This window comes from Ailuropoda melanoleuca, chromosome 10, assembly GCF_002007445.2.
Source record: "Ailuropoda melanoleuca isolate Jingjing chromosome 10, ASM200744v2, whole genome shotgun sequence".
Classification (NCBI taxonomy): Eukaryota; Metazoa; Chordata; class Mammalia; order Carnivora; family Ursidae; genus Ailuropoda; species Ailuropoda melanoleuca.
In genome coordinates this window covers 41,510,461-41,524,074 of record NC_048227.1, presented here as the reverse complement: position 1 = coordinate 41,524,074, position 13,614 = coordinate 41,510,461, and the positions used below count along the sequence as shown (strand labels likewise).

Here is a 13,614-nt window from a genome sequence, read left to right as displayed (position 1 = left end):
GTGTAGAAGTGATGTCCTGTAGATTTAAGACTAGACTACCCTAAAGACACTTTATGTTTTGTTCCAGACGTATCGTCCAGGGTTCTAGGACAGGCAGGTGTGGTTGAAACCCACAGCTCCTAACTCTTGCTTCCTCCTTTCTTTGAGTACCTTGCCTGTGAACTGATCGTGTCACTTTGTAGCACGTGTGTGGGGAGGCAGCACAGGCTCACTCGCTGTTCGCGACCGTTCTCTCTTAGACTGAATCTGAGGGCTGATATGCGAGCTGAGTTGGTGTTTATACACACCATCTTAACTGGTTTCATATTTTTGGCATTCTTCCAGTGAAACTTTCAACAAAAGATGATAAAATCTTGTAGGTTCATCTAGATGAGGAGTCTGTCTCCTTCATCTTTGTGTTCAGCAGTTTGATGTGGTGGCTCGTCCACAGTAGGTGCTTGACAGGTGGCCGTTAGCCAGAATAACAAGTGCGGATTGTTAATGGTTTCCAGAGGCACTGAAGCCAATGATTGGAGGTTTTGTTTGATTTGCACCATGTTACTTACTAGGAAACCAAATGTTGGAGGAAGGGTTTGTGGAAGATTTTTCAGAGCAAGTGGAAACTGCCATCCGGGCCATCCTTTGTGCCATCCAGAACTTAGCAGAAAGAAACAGTAAAAAGACAGAGGAGAACACTGACCAGACAGGACCACGAGAAGAGGATGGTATGTCTGAAATCAGGCAAAAACTGTTTTTATACTTGATTTAATTTTTTAATTTTATTTTTGTAGCTAAATTTTCAAGGACCAATGTTAGGAATGACAACTGCATGAATGGAGATGAAAGGGTTTATTTTGTGTTATTCATCATGTTTTCCTTTTCTGCAAATGAAAGAGGCAGCAGGCTTTGAGAGACTGCAGTCAGGACATCTAACAAAACTCTTAGAGGATGACCTGTGGGCGGACGTGAGCGCTCTGCATGTGCAGAAGATAATCTCTGCTGTCTCTGAGCTGTTGGAGAGGCTGAAATCGTATGGCGAGGATGGCATAGCAGCGAAGCACACGGTAACCAATGGTTGTAAGCTTCTTGCTGTCTGGAGTGGGCCGAGCAAAGGCAGACTGGGTTTCATTTTGCTGTGTGTGGGTGGTCCCAAAGCAGGCCTTTGTAGCAAAAATCACTAAGAATTTGATTTCTTTATGCATGTAAACCTCACTGACAAACTTTGAAAAGCTTAGGGCTTGCTAGCAGCTAAGGATTACAGTAGTAAGATGCATGGATGAAAAAATGCCAGCCATCCAGAGTATCTGTTATCTTGGGATTCTTTTTTTTTTTTTTAATAATGTTTTTTAATTATGTTAGTCACCATACAGTACATCCCTAGTTTTTGATGTAAAGTACAATGATTCATTACTTGCATATAACACCCAGTGTACCATGCAATACGTGCCCTCCTTACTACCCATCACCAGCCTATCCCATTCCCCCACACCCCTCCCCTCTGAAGCCCTCAGTTTGTTTCCCAGAGTCCATAGTCTCTCATGGTTCATTCCCCTTCTGTTTACCACCCCCTTTCTTCTTTCCTTTCTTCTATCGATCTTCCTACTTCTTATGTTCCATAAATGAGTCAAACCATATAATTCTTTCTCTGCTTGACTTATTTCACTTAGCATTATCTCCTCCAGTGGTCCATGTTGCAGCAAATGTTGAGAAATCGTTCTTTTTGATGGCTAATATTCCACTGTGTATATGGACCACATCTTCTTAATCCAGTCAGCGGTTGAAGTGCATCTCGGTTCCTTCCACGATTTAGCTATTGTGGACAATGATGCTATGAACATCAGGGTGCATATGACCCTTCTCTTCACTACGTCTGTATCTTTGGGATTCTTTCATACCCAACCACGTGGTCCTGGGTGTTTGATGTTAATGTGGGTGTTGCTGCTGTCAACTAAGGCTGAATGGCCACACCCTGCAAACACCATTCCCTTCACAACAAGCCAGCAGAGAGGGCAGTTGCTGTGTCCATACACCAGACAAGTAACTTACTTCATAGGACATTGTAAGTCTGTAGCATTGCTTCCAAGTGCCAACTTTTATTCCAAATAGATTTCGTTTATAAACATCTTATTTAAGAACAAAAAACCTGTTAACTAAATGAAACTTAAGTGACAGAATTTAAAGTGTACTTTGTGAGGGTTTGTGTGAACAAGGAAGAAATATCAGAGAGTGGAGGGGTGCGTGTGTGTGTTGTGTGTGTGTGTAAGAGAGAATATACATAAAACCATTAGTGGCATTTAGTACCTTCACAGTGTTGTGCAATGATTGTTGCTGTACAGTCGCAGAACATCTGTATTACCCCAGAGGAAACCCAGTCCCCGTGACGTAGTGTGAGCAGGCCTTGTGCTTTTTCGCCCCGCAGGTCTTCAGCCAGTCCTGCTGCTTGCTGGTGCGTCTGGTGCCCATGCTTTCCAGGTACTCAGACCTCGTTCTCTTCTTCCTGACCATGTCTTTGGCGACTCACCGTAGCACTGCAAAGCTGCTGTCTGTGCTTGCCCAGGTCTTCACAGAGCTCGCCCAGGAGGTAAGGACTGTTCATGGGGAGCACACTGGGGCAGCCAGTACCAAATACTCCAGACCCACTAGTGTGGGGTTTGCCAGGCAGTTTTTGGGACTTTCACAAATAGCAGGAGGTGATTTGCTCTCCCTGTGGATTTCTTAGGGCATTGTCCAGCACCCTTTCACTATGCCTGTTTCCACTAAGGTCTTGGAACTGCAAGTCCCCCACTGATGGACTCCCTAGACTCCAGAGGCTGTCCTGAGCCTGTCTCCTCCTTTGTAAAATGAGATCTGCCTACACTCCTTAGCATTTTTTAAGAACTACTTTTAATTGAATATATGCTTTGTTTTGTTTTGATTTTCTTAGTATTCTAAGATTTTCTCCAGATCTAAGTATAATACAGGTGAGAGTCACTTGGGGAAGATAGGAATTTCAAACTGAAGATGGGGTCTAGCCTTCTTGTAAATAGTCAAGAGTTCTTAGTTCTGATTAGAGGATAAACATTTGTATTTGTTGAGTAATAAATGAATTAGTCCAATTTGCTCCCTCTATCCAATGGGCACTGAGCCAGTGTCATATCCCATCACTCCTTGGAAGATACACTGTGTGCAAAAGACAGTGGCAGGACAATGTATGGTGAGGGTACCCTGAGATTTGGGTTAGCCGTATTTGTCCACTTGTGCTGTTGTTCTTGTCTGACAGGCTCTAGAATGACTTTGGCCTGTGCTTTGAGGTGGGATGTGGGGGTTGTGATATAAGCAAAGTGTTGGGAGCCCTTTGGCTGTTCCAGATGTAGCTACTGTGGTGCTGTCCCCTCCTCCTATATCATGGTATTCTGCCCATACCTAACCTATTTTAGGGGCCCTTGGGTGGCTCAGCCGGTTAAGCATCTGCCTTTGGCTCAGGTCTTGATCCCAGGGTCCTGGGATCAAGTCCCGCATTGGGCTCCCTGCTTCGTGGGGAGTCTGCTTCTCCCTCTCCTCCCCCACCCCTGCTCGTGATCTCTCACCCTCTCTCTCAAATAAATAAAACTTTAAAAATAAATTAAAAAAAATAAACCTATTTTAAAACCATGTAGCTCAATGGGAAAATTTAGGTAAGTTAACCAAGACATATTTTTGCATCAACATTCTAAGAAGACCTGTCATAACCAAATTGTATTCATATCCTTTCTGAGTAGTCCTGAAGGAAATTGAAAGTAGGTTACACTCAGTGCTAAGGTAATAGATCTAGGTTGAAATTACAACATCTAATCCACAGAAAGCTGTTTCTGGGTAACTAAGTTACAATCAGTGACTGGTTTGGGGATCTTAATTCTTTGTTAGTTGGCAGCTGATTTTTTTAGTACTTTTTCATACTGAGATTGACAAATAACGACAGCTTGTCTGATAAAATTTCTAATTGAGAACCACTATTTTCTTCTACTTGTTTTCCTGTTCATTTTTGTCCCACATGCTAGTAGTTGATTTTCCTTTTCGAACTATTTTCTAACACAAAACACTGTTTTCTTAACCCTTCATGTGTGTTTCTTTGTCTGATCTTGTTCTTGACTCTTGACCCCATGCTGGCCAGGTGCCTTGGCAGAAAATGCCAGATGCGGCACATACGCCAGGAGTAACAGTTTTACCTCAAGAGTTGAGGGGAGGCATTTTTTTTTTTATTTAAAATTAACATTTTACTTGTGCATCACACCAAATTTTCTTCAGCTTTTGAAGTAAAAAGGAACTCTCCTGCTGTGGCATCTGCTTCAAGTTGCTGTACCTCCAGGGCTATGAGTGTTCTCTCCCTCTCTTTCTTCTCAGGCTTACTAATTTGAGAAGTAAATAAATCCCTTTGGGATTTAGACACTGAGAGGTTCTACCCTTGCTCAGTGACTTGCTCCTAAATACTATCCTAGTATAATTCATTCAGGTTTTTGTCTTTCCTAATGAAATTACTACACAGCAGAGGGCCTCGACGAAGTCAAAACCTGACATGTTAAATCTGATGTCAGGCTTTGAACCTGCATAGTAACTGTTATCAGCAAGGAAGAAAAGAATGTCAAAGGTCTGCTGGATATGTTTCTATCAGATTGAAAATACTGAGCTAGAGAAAAGCTAAAACAATTATTTTCCTGTCTTTTATTGCTTTAGTACCTAATTGTTTGTTCTTTTATTTTTAAGGGATTTTGCCTGCCCAAAGAATTCATGGAAGATTCAGCAGGAGAGGGAGCAACTGAGTTCCATGACTATGAGGGAGGTGGGATTGGGGAAGGCGAGGGCGTGAAAGATGTGAGCGACCAGATAGAAAATGAAGAACAGGTGTGTTTTCACATGCCCGAAGCATGCACGCCGTGTACAGAAACTCACTCCCTTTTCCATTTCTTTTCAATATTAAGTTTTACACACAAATGTTTTTTACTGGGTTAATGGTTTTCAATCTGTGATCCATGGAGCCCTAAGAATACTAAAGCTTTAGGGAGTAGGTATAAATAAAAAGCTAAAGGACTACAGAAAAGAACTTTCAGCTCAGTCATTAGTTATGGCTATAATTTGAGAGGGAAATGATTTAAAACATTTTTATTTTAAATCGGGAGGTCTTTGCTGATGATTTTCTAGAGTAATTTTGGTAGTGGCTCATTTAAGGATAAAAAAATTTGACTATTTTAACTAACAAGTGCATTAAATGCCAGTGTTTACTATTGAGAACTTTTATTGTATGTTTATAAGACCTGTCAAAAAATTTTAATCTATAATCTCTTTTGGTTGGAATCAAGAATGTTTTTGGAATAGATGCTTTGGGCTAAGATTGTTGTGTTGCTTTTTTAAATGCCTGTCTCATTTGGGAGTGGTTTTTTTTTTCATACTATTATTAGTCATTTAGATTTATCAACTGTGACTTGAAAAAATAAGAGATAATGGCATTTCTTTTTAGCACCTAATATTCTAAGTCTAAAGCAGACCATAAACTTTTATTTAAGCTACTGTTATAGCTAAATAAAGGAGCAAACCAATTCAGACTTCTTCTCATCCTTTGAAGGGAAAACTGGAAAGAAAAGCCAAAAGAGTTACGCTAGTGTTGATGTGGTAGAGCTCTGTTAATACACATACATTTTAAAATTTGGCTTTTCTGTATTTCTCAAATTTAACTTCATCAACAGTACTTTTCCCATGGAAAAAAATTAAAGCAAAAAAGTTGCAAACTTAATAGAAAAGTGCAATCCAAAGCAAAAAGCTATCAGAACAATTTGGTAGTATCTCATAAATTTTAATTGTGTATATTCTGTGACCTAGGAATTCCATGTTTTCTGATAGAAATGCTAATAAGGGTCAAAGAGAAATAGGTGTATGAAGGAGTGTTTTTTGTACGAGGATGTTCCCTGTAGCGTTATTTGTAACGGTGAAAATTGTGAAATGATCCAAATATTTATCAGGAGGAAATTCTTTAAATTATGATACCATCTATGCAGAATAGTGCTATAAGTTAGACAGAATGAGATAGATTTATATGTATCAACATGGAAATATATCTATGGGACATTTTTTAATTTTAAAAAAGAAAAGCAGGGGTGTCTAGCTGGCTCAGTCAGTAGAGCATACAACTCTTGATCTTGGGGTCATGAGTTTGAGCCCCACATTGTCTGTAGAGATTACTTTAAAAAAATCTTAAAGAAAAGCAGATTGCAAAAACAGTTTGTAAAACAATGAGCCTTTTTTGTATAAAAAGATGTTGGGAGACAGGTATTGCTACAGATCTCCTAGATATATTCATGAACAGAAAGATGGACCAGAATGTCACTGATACTAATTTCTTTGGGAGTTTTGGAGGATGGTGGTGCTGTGCGAAACTTACTCTTTCTGTTTTGCTTAGAATTATTTTAATGGTATTTTATTATGCTTGTATTTTTAAAAAGCACTTTTCAAATCCAACCATATTAAGAGAACAATCATGAATTTTCTGCCCCATATATTACCTAGAGTATATAGGAATATATAGTTTAAGGAAAAGTGAACAAAATTACACTCAGTTACTATGAGAGACCAAAGTGATAAAAATATTAAAACTGTGGACAATATAATAAGATTGAATTTTTTTATCCTTCTTTTTCTTAAGAATTCATATTCTTTTTTTAAAAGAATCCATATTCTTTTAAATATGGATTTTTAAAAACAATTTACATGAAGAAACCTTCAACAAAATTCTATATTCTCTAATCCCAATGCAGTAAAACTGGAAATTACAGACATATTAAAGCAAACCAGAAATTATTGTGTGTGGTTTTCCCTGTTTGTTCTCCTTTCTTCTCTCCCCAGAGATAACTTTATACCATTAATGTTGGCATTTAAGTATTTATATTCTATTTAGAGTTGAACAAACATTAGCAAAGTTACAATGTTTATTTTTTCTATAATGCTTTTTGATATAGGCAGAAGATACATTTCAGAAAGGTCAAGAAAAGGATAAAGAGGATCCTGACTCAAAACCAGACATTAAAGGCGAGGATAATGCCATTGAGATGTCAGAAGACTTTGATGGGAAAATGCATGATGGAGAACTTGAAGAACAAGGTTTGCGATTATCTTCACTTCGTTCTTGTTTTTAAAAAATATTTTATCTAGGAAATTACATGTTCCCAATAAGGAGCCTATTATCATCTTTTGGGGCAAGTTTATTACTCTGCATAACTGTAAATGAAAACATCAGCATATGCATGTTTCATCACTATCTTCACAGAGGCAGAAGTCTGTAGTCAGTTCTGGAAATTCTTCTGAGTAAACTGAGACACTCACTGGTACTTTGGCTGCCTCATGTGCTAGATGCAGTGAGTTCCCCTTCAGGGAAGCCTGAAAGAGCAAGGAGAGATATCCCTAATAGAGCTTGACTCTCAGCTCAAAAGTAAATTGGTCAGGGTAGTTTCTTTAAAAAAAACTTATAAAAATAGTAGACATTTGTCATAGGTGATTTGGAACAAGAGAGCAGGAGTGAAATAGATAGCCGTTAGGCTTACCACCCAAACCACTTAATAAATTTTAGTTTATTTTTTCCCATATATTGCATGCATACACACACATACCCACACCATACATAGTTTCATAGTCTGCTTTTTTTCTTTTTCCCCTTTTTTTTTTAAGATGGGGGAGGGGCAGAGAGAGAGTCTTAAGCAAGCTGCATGCCCAGTGCATAACCTGATACGGGGCTTGATCTCACAGCCCTGAGATATGACCTCAGCTGAAATCAAGAGTTAACTGGACGCTTAACTGACTGAGCCATCCATGCGCCACTGTAGTCTGCTTTTTTCATTTAACATATGAACATTCCCCTTTCATTACAAATTGTTTGACAATGTGATTTCTTATGGCATATCATTACCTGTCAAATTTGTTCCATGATTCATTTATTGCCCTAAATTTCTGTCCAGAGCTTAGTTTGAGATATCATGTCTTATTGTAAGCAAAGATCTTGCAGAAACAAAAGTTGACTTTAGAGTAGAAAAGTACACACTTGACTAAGCAGCGTAAGAATATAACCTTTGGCACAGTAGACCTTGAGCAAAAACCTGAGAGTTTTGAAGAAAATTCTGATTGAGTTAGACACATGATGTTAGATGTTGGATAAAATAGAAATGTATAGTATGTTGGAGATGGGGAGGAAAACCTTGGAAATCCTATAGTTTAACTCTCTCATTTCACAGTTGAGAAACCAAAACCCAGTGAAGTTGCTGGTCTCCTAATGAATACTCCCCCCAGCACCAGAAGTAGACACCCTGACAGCTATTCCCCCACCCTTCTGTTTGTTAATATCACACATTACAGACTTCTTTTTTCCTTCAAATAGTTTGTAAAACACAGTAGGACTACTTCAGCAGATCTAAAGACAGATCTTCCTGTACAGTGTTTTGTAAACACAAGCAATAAATCTCAGGTGGGGCACTTGCCAGGTGGGGGGTCCATGCCTCTTCTGCACGCATGACCAGTCAGTCTCGGGATTTGCCTCACTAAACTCAGTGCCTTCCCTTTCAGAAGAGGATGATGGGAAATCAGACAGTGAGGGCGGAGACCTGGATAAACAGATGGGTGATCTGAATGGTGAGGAAGCTGACAAACTGGATGAGAGGCTTTGGGGTGATGACGATGAGGAGGAAGATGAGGAGGAAGAAGACAGTAAAACTGAAGAGACAGGACCAGGAATGGATGAGGTAATTAAAAGATTCCCCCCATCCTATTGTCCCCAGGTTGAGAGGAGGCATTCTTCCCACCAGCTACCACTCCCTGTCATTTACTGCTCTTCCTTTTCTGTCTTTGTTTTTCTTCTTTTTTTCTTTCATACCTCTTTTTTTCTTTTTTTCCTCTTTGATCTGTCTTACTTGATTGTATTCAGAGCCAGAAGAATGGTCTAATCTGGGCCATCCCATGTGTTATATAGGTGGGAAGTTAAGACTCCATGCAAATGGCTCAGATTCTGCTGTTGACCATGAACTTCTCCAGCTCTCTGCTTAGGAGAAGTCCAGGGCTGGGTGGGACTCCGCAGCAGCAGCAGTGTGACCCACCCCACTGTTCATGCACTTGCTCTTACTGCTGCCTTCTGGGCCAAGCCAGACTGCTCTTTCCAAGTCATGAAGGACACCCTGTCTGGTGGATATGCCCGTGGGATTGACCCAACGGGCAGAAATTCTACATGCCTAAGAGCTATTTTAGGTAGAATCAACCTATGTGAAAGCAGTTTCTTAGATTGAGAGTAATGATTTTGTGTTTTTTCTTCCTTTGGCATTTAGGAAGATTGTGGACTTGTTGCCAAAGATGACAACTTGGATGCTGGGAAGTCAAACAGAGATAAAAACCAAGATAAGAAGGAAGAAAAGGAAGAAGCAGAAGTTGCTGATGATGGACAAGGCCAGGACAAAATTAATGAACAAATAGATGAGGTGATGAGGATTTGAAACCCATCCACCCCTGATTCCAGGCCAGGGCTGTTACACCACACAGCTCCTGGGGAGTCTCAAGACATTTTTTTCCTATTCATCAATTGTTTTCCCATTGCCTCATGAAAGAACATGTAACAAAGTCTCTCAACAGGACATAAAATATCAGATACTTTGGTTATGAGTGAGGTGGTCTTCATGCTTTTTGGGCTCATCCTGGAGTTTGGAAGCTTAATTCTGTGATTCTTTTCCATGTATCTCCTCATAAACTTTAGTTTCCTTTTTGAAATTAAGTTACACAGTACCTTTTATCAGTGGAGAGCCTGCACAGAAAATGAAGTTTGAAATTCCAGCATGAAAATTCTGGAAGCATTAGTAAAATCCTAAAGTGTGGGGGAAATTTTAGAGAAAGAGACTTTGTATTCTTTTAGCGTAACTACTTAGAGCTAATTATATGCAAATGCTACTTTTTAAAAAAGTTTTCTTTTTTCCTGTTCTCTTCATTGTCCAAAGAGAGAATATGATGAGAATGAGGTAGACCCTTACCATGGCAATCAGGAGAAGCTGCCAGAACCTGAGGCCTTGGACCTTCCAGACGACTTGAATCTAGACAGTGAAGACAAGAACGGTAGTGAGGACACAGACCATGAAGAAGGAGGTGTGTCTTTCAGAGCCTAAAGAGACCAGTTGGAATTCACTGAAAATGAGCAGTAACCAATTTCTTCATGCTATACCATGGCCAGGTCATAAATCATGTCCAGTCAGCTCAATTCCAGTTTGAGAAAATTGTATGCTTTGTCTCTGTAGTGTTTCTCACGTGAGAAACCTGAAAGCATAAGCTTTAAGTAAACCAGCAGGTGAACAGTATCTGGGTGGTGCTTCATTCCACAAAGCTTCATTTCCCCACAGCCATCTCGATGCCCCATCTCATGGATTGATGTAAACACTGCAGTCTGGGTATATGTAGGCCTTTGGTGGAGCCTAGTTTCAGCTTTCTTAGGGAAATGATTGTTTCAGTTATTGATTGCTACGCTTATGTTGTGTGCTTAGTTCGCAATATGAAGTCATTGTTGGGAATGAAATTGAATAATCCAGAGAAGTCACGTGGCACCTGACAATAATCTGCCTGTCACCCACTGTTCAGTTTGAGTGACTTCCCTAGGGAGAGCTATCTGGTATTGGCAGCATTGTAGAGAAAATGCCCCTATTAATAGAAGGTCCCCAGTCATGGTGGGTAACCAGACAGATAGGAGCTAGCCTCGCTCTGCTTCATAATGAATCGGTTACATATTTAGATAAGCTATTTAAAAAAACTTCTTAAAACACCATATTGGACAAAATTAGCAAGTTACAAAGAAGGTACCATTTACATAAAAGTTTAATATAATACCATATATATTATTAATAGGCACATCAAGTGTAGGAAAACTTAGGAATAAAACACTACTTCAGGTTATGGTGACCTCTGAGGAAGTAGGAAGGGCAAAGGCATCCAGAATCCATATGGTTGTACCCAGAACCATTTATTTCTTAATAACAAGTGACTGGAGTTTCATATAAATATGGCAAAATATTTACATCTGTTAAATCTAGGAGGTGAGTACATGGTTCTTATAATTTTAAAATGCATTTTCATGCTTGAAGTATTTAGTAATTTAGATTTGTGAACTTGCTGTTTAACCGGAATAATTTGGTTGAAGATTTGATAGAGGCTTTCCTCATCTAAGAACAATCTTCACTCTCTGAATCTCTAGCTTACTTTTTTTTTTCATTTTCATTTTCATATAGCTTTATTAAGAAAGCTAAAAGAAAATCTCCCAATGTCTGTGAAGGCCAGACTTCTTACATTAAATTCTAGCTGAATTTTGGGGCACCTGAGTGGCTCAGTTGGTTAAGAGTCCAACTCTCTTTTTTTTTTTTTTTTAAAGATTTTATTGATTTATTTGACAGAGATAGAGACAAGTCAGTGAGAGAGGGAACAAGCAGGGGGAGTGGGAGAGGAAGAAGCAGGCTCCCAGCAGAGGAGTCCGACGTGGGGCTCGATCCCGGAACGCCGGGATCACGCCCCGAGCCGAAGGCAGACGCCTAACCGCTGTGCCACCCAGGCGCCCCAAGAGTCCAACTCTTGATCTCAGCTTGGTCTTGATCTTAGGGTTGTGAGTTCAGGCCCCATGGTGGGCTCCACGCAAGGTGTGGAGCAGACTTAGAAAAAAAAATTCTAGCTGACTTACTTAGCATTGTATAGGTTGCTTCTGAGGCCATTTCACTATCATATAATTTTGAAATCTGATGTCAACCTTAAATTCAACAAGTAAGCAAGCATAAAATTGAAAATTAAAATCCGTTGAGGGTGTAATAGCTATTTACTCTAGAAAAACACCCAAGCTCACTTTAAACTATTGTGTATATAAACGAAGAAGCAATTATTTTAAAGAGCTATTTGTTAACAAATTAACTATGATTTCTGACATGTCCAGAGTATAGGAATGTCCTTTTATTATTTTTTTTAAGGATTTTTATTTATTTGAGAGAGTGAGGGAACACAAGAAGGGGGGAAGGTTAGAGGGAGAGGAAGAAGCAGACTACCCACTGAGCTGGGAGCCTGACGTGGGGCTTGATCCTGGGACTCCGGGATCATGACCTGAGCCGAAGCAGATGCTTAACTGACTAAACCATTCAGGTGCCCTTAGGAATGTTCTTTTAATAAATAAAACTTTTCCAAATAGGATTGTTTCCATTGAGTGTATGTTGTATTTTCTGTGTATGATAAAGAAGAATGTCTATCAGTTATTCCCAAGGATGATATCATTTCCTGTCTTTGGTCTAAAATATTCCTATTGGTGTGCTGGCTTTTAGGATTTTTTAGTGGATTACTTAGAATTTTTTAGTGAAATGCACTATCCAGACAATTGTATGTAACATATACATAAAATTTAGAGCAGGGATGGGCAAATTTGTACTGTAAAGGGTCCGATAATAAATATCTCATAATTTATAGGCCATAAGCTGTGACAGGGGTTGCAAAAACTCCATTCTGCTTTTGCAGTAGTATGAAAGCAGCCATAGGCAATACAGGATGGCTGGGCTAAACACATAGGTAAGCAAATAGACGTGGCTGTATTCCAGTAAAACTTTATTTACAGAGGCACATCAGCCAGATTTGGCGCTGGGGGCTGTGGTTTGCCAATTCCTCATTTGAGACTAATAACAAAACTTGCGTAACTCGATCCCATGTTAAATCATGTTGAATTCTGTGTTTTTACTTTTGTTGTACCTATCTAGAAGAAAATCCTTTGGAAATTAAAGAAAAGCCAATGGATACTGAGGAAGCAGGTCATGAAGCTGAGGAAATAAAGGAAGAGATCGAGGCTGACCACAGTGAAGGTCAGGGTCAACATGAGCCTGAAGAAGGCTCCAGTGAAGAGGAGAAGGGGGAGGGAGAGGAAGAGATGGACACAGGAGCTGATGACCAAGACAAAGATACTGCTGAACATCCTGAAGAAAACTCCGAGGATGAGCAGCAGTCTCTGGAGGACAAGGACAAGGAAGCCAGTGAGGACAGCGCAGAAAATGGCGTTCCTGTTGACCAGGGTCTCCAGCCCCAGGTAGTGTGGAGTGTCTGGCTTGTCTCAAGTTAAAAATAATAGTGAGAAGGAGAGGTTACTTTATTCCGATCAGAATCTTTTAGTATTAACTTGTCTATCACCAGGTGGCGCTGTCGAGCAGCATTAAGTTTCTGTTTAAGACCCTTTGGCCTGATACCCGCCCTGCAGACTCCCCATGATGAGGAGTAGGGCACCTGCTGTTGCAGGACTCAGCCCCCCACACCCCCGCCCACTGTACTGCCTCATATTCTTTCCCCAGAGCATTTTAATGTGGTGGTTTTGCTTACCCTGCAGAAGCAGGAAGAAGAAGAAGCCGGGGAGAACTCTGACCCAGAGGAGCAGGTGCCAGAGGCCACGGAGAGGAAAGAGCACGCCTCCTGCGGGCAGACTGGGGTGGAGAGTGTGCAGAGCGCACAGGCTGTGGAGCTGGCTGGGACCGCGCCTGAGAAGGAGCAGGGAAAGGAGGTGATAGGCCCTCACTGCCTCCGTCAGCTGCCTCTAAGAGGGTCTCTTTTCCCTGGGTGAAATCACCATCTATTTAGCAGTAGTTGGTGTATGTGTGATGTTGTTCTGTT

The 13,614-nt window shown here is 40.3% G+C and overlaps 1 protein-coding gene across 3 annotated transcripts in view; it reads left to right on the top strand.

Annotated features, from left to right (window-relative positions):
* MDN1 (midasin AAA ATPase 1) overlaps positions 1-13,614 on the top strand; it is a 164,572-nt gene that overhangs the window by 136,266 nt on the left and 14,692 nt on the right. For 2 of the 3 annotated variants that reach the window (XM_034670821.1, XM_034670823.1), the window contains 10 exons: positions 549-704; positions 874-1,043; positions 2,399-2,560; positions 4,699-4,836; positions 6,942-7,083; positions 8,536-8,711; positions 9,288-9,437; positions 9,948-10,092; positions 12,717-13,039; positions 13,334-13,504. In XM_034670821.1, coding sequence (XP_034526712.1) covers positions 549-704; positions 874-1,043; positions 2,399-2,560; positions 4,699-4,836; positions 6,942-7,083; positions 8,536-8,711; positions 9,288-9,437; positions 9,948-10,092; positions 12,717-13,039; positions 13,334-13,504 — 1,733 coding nt within the window. The remainder of the gene's footprint in view (positions 1-548; positions 705-873; positions 1,044-2,398; positions 2,561-4,698; positions 4,837-6,941; positions 7,084-8,535; positions 8,712-9,287; positions 9,438-9,947; positions 10,093-12,716; positions 13,040-13,333; positions 13,505-13,614) is intronic. The other variant, XM_034670822.1, reaches the window with a different exon arrangement.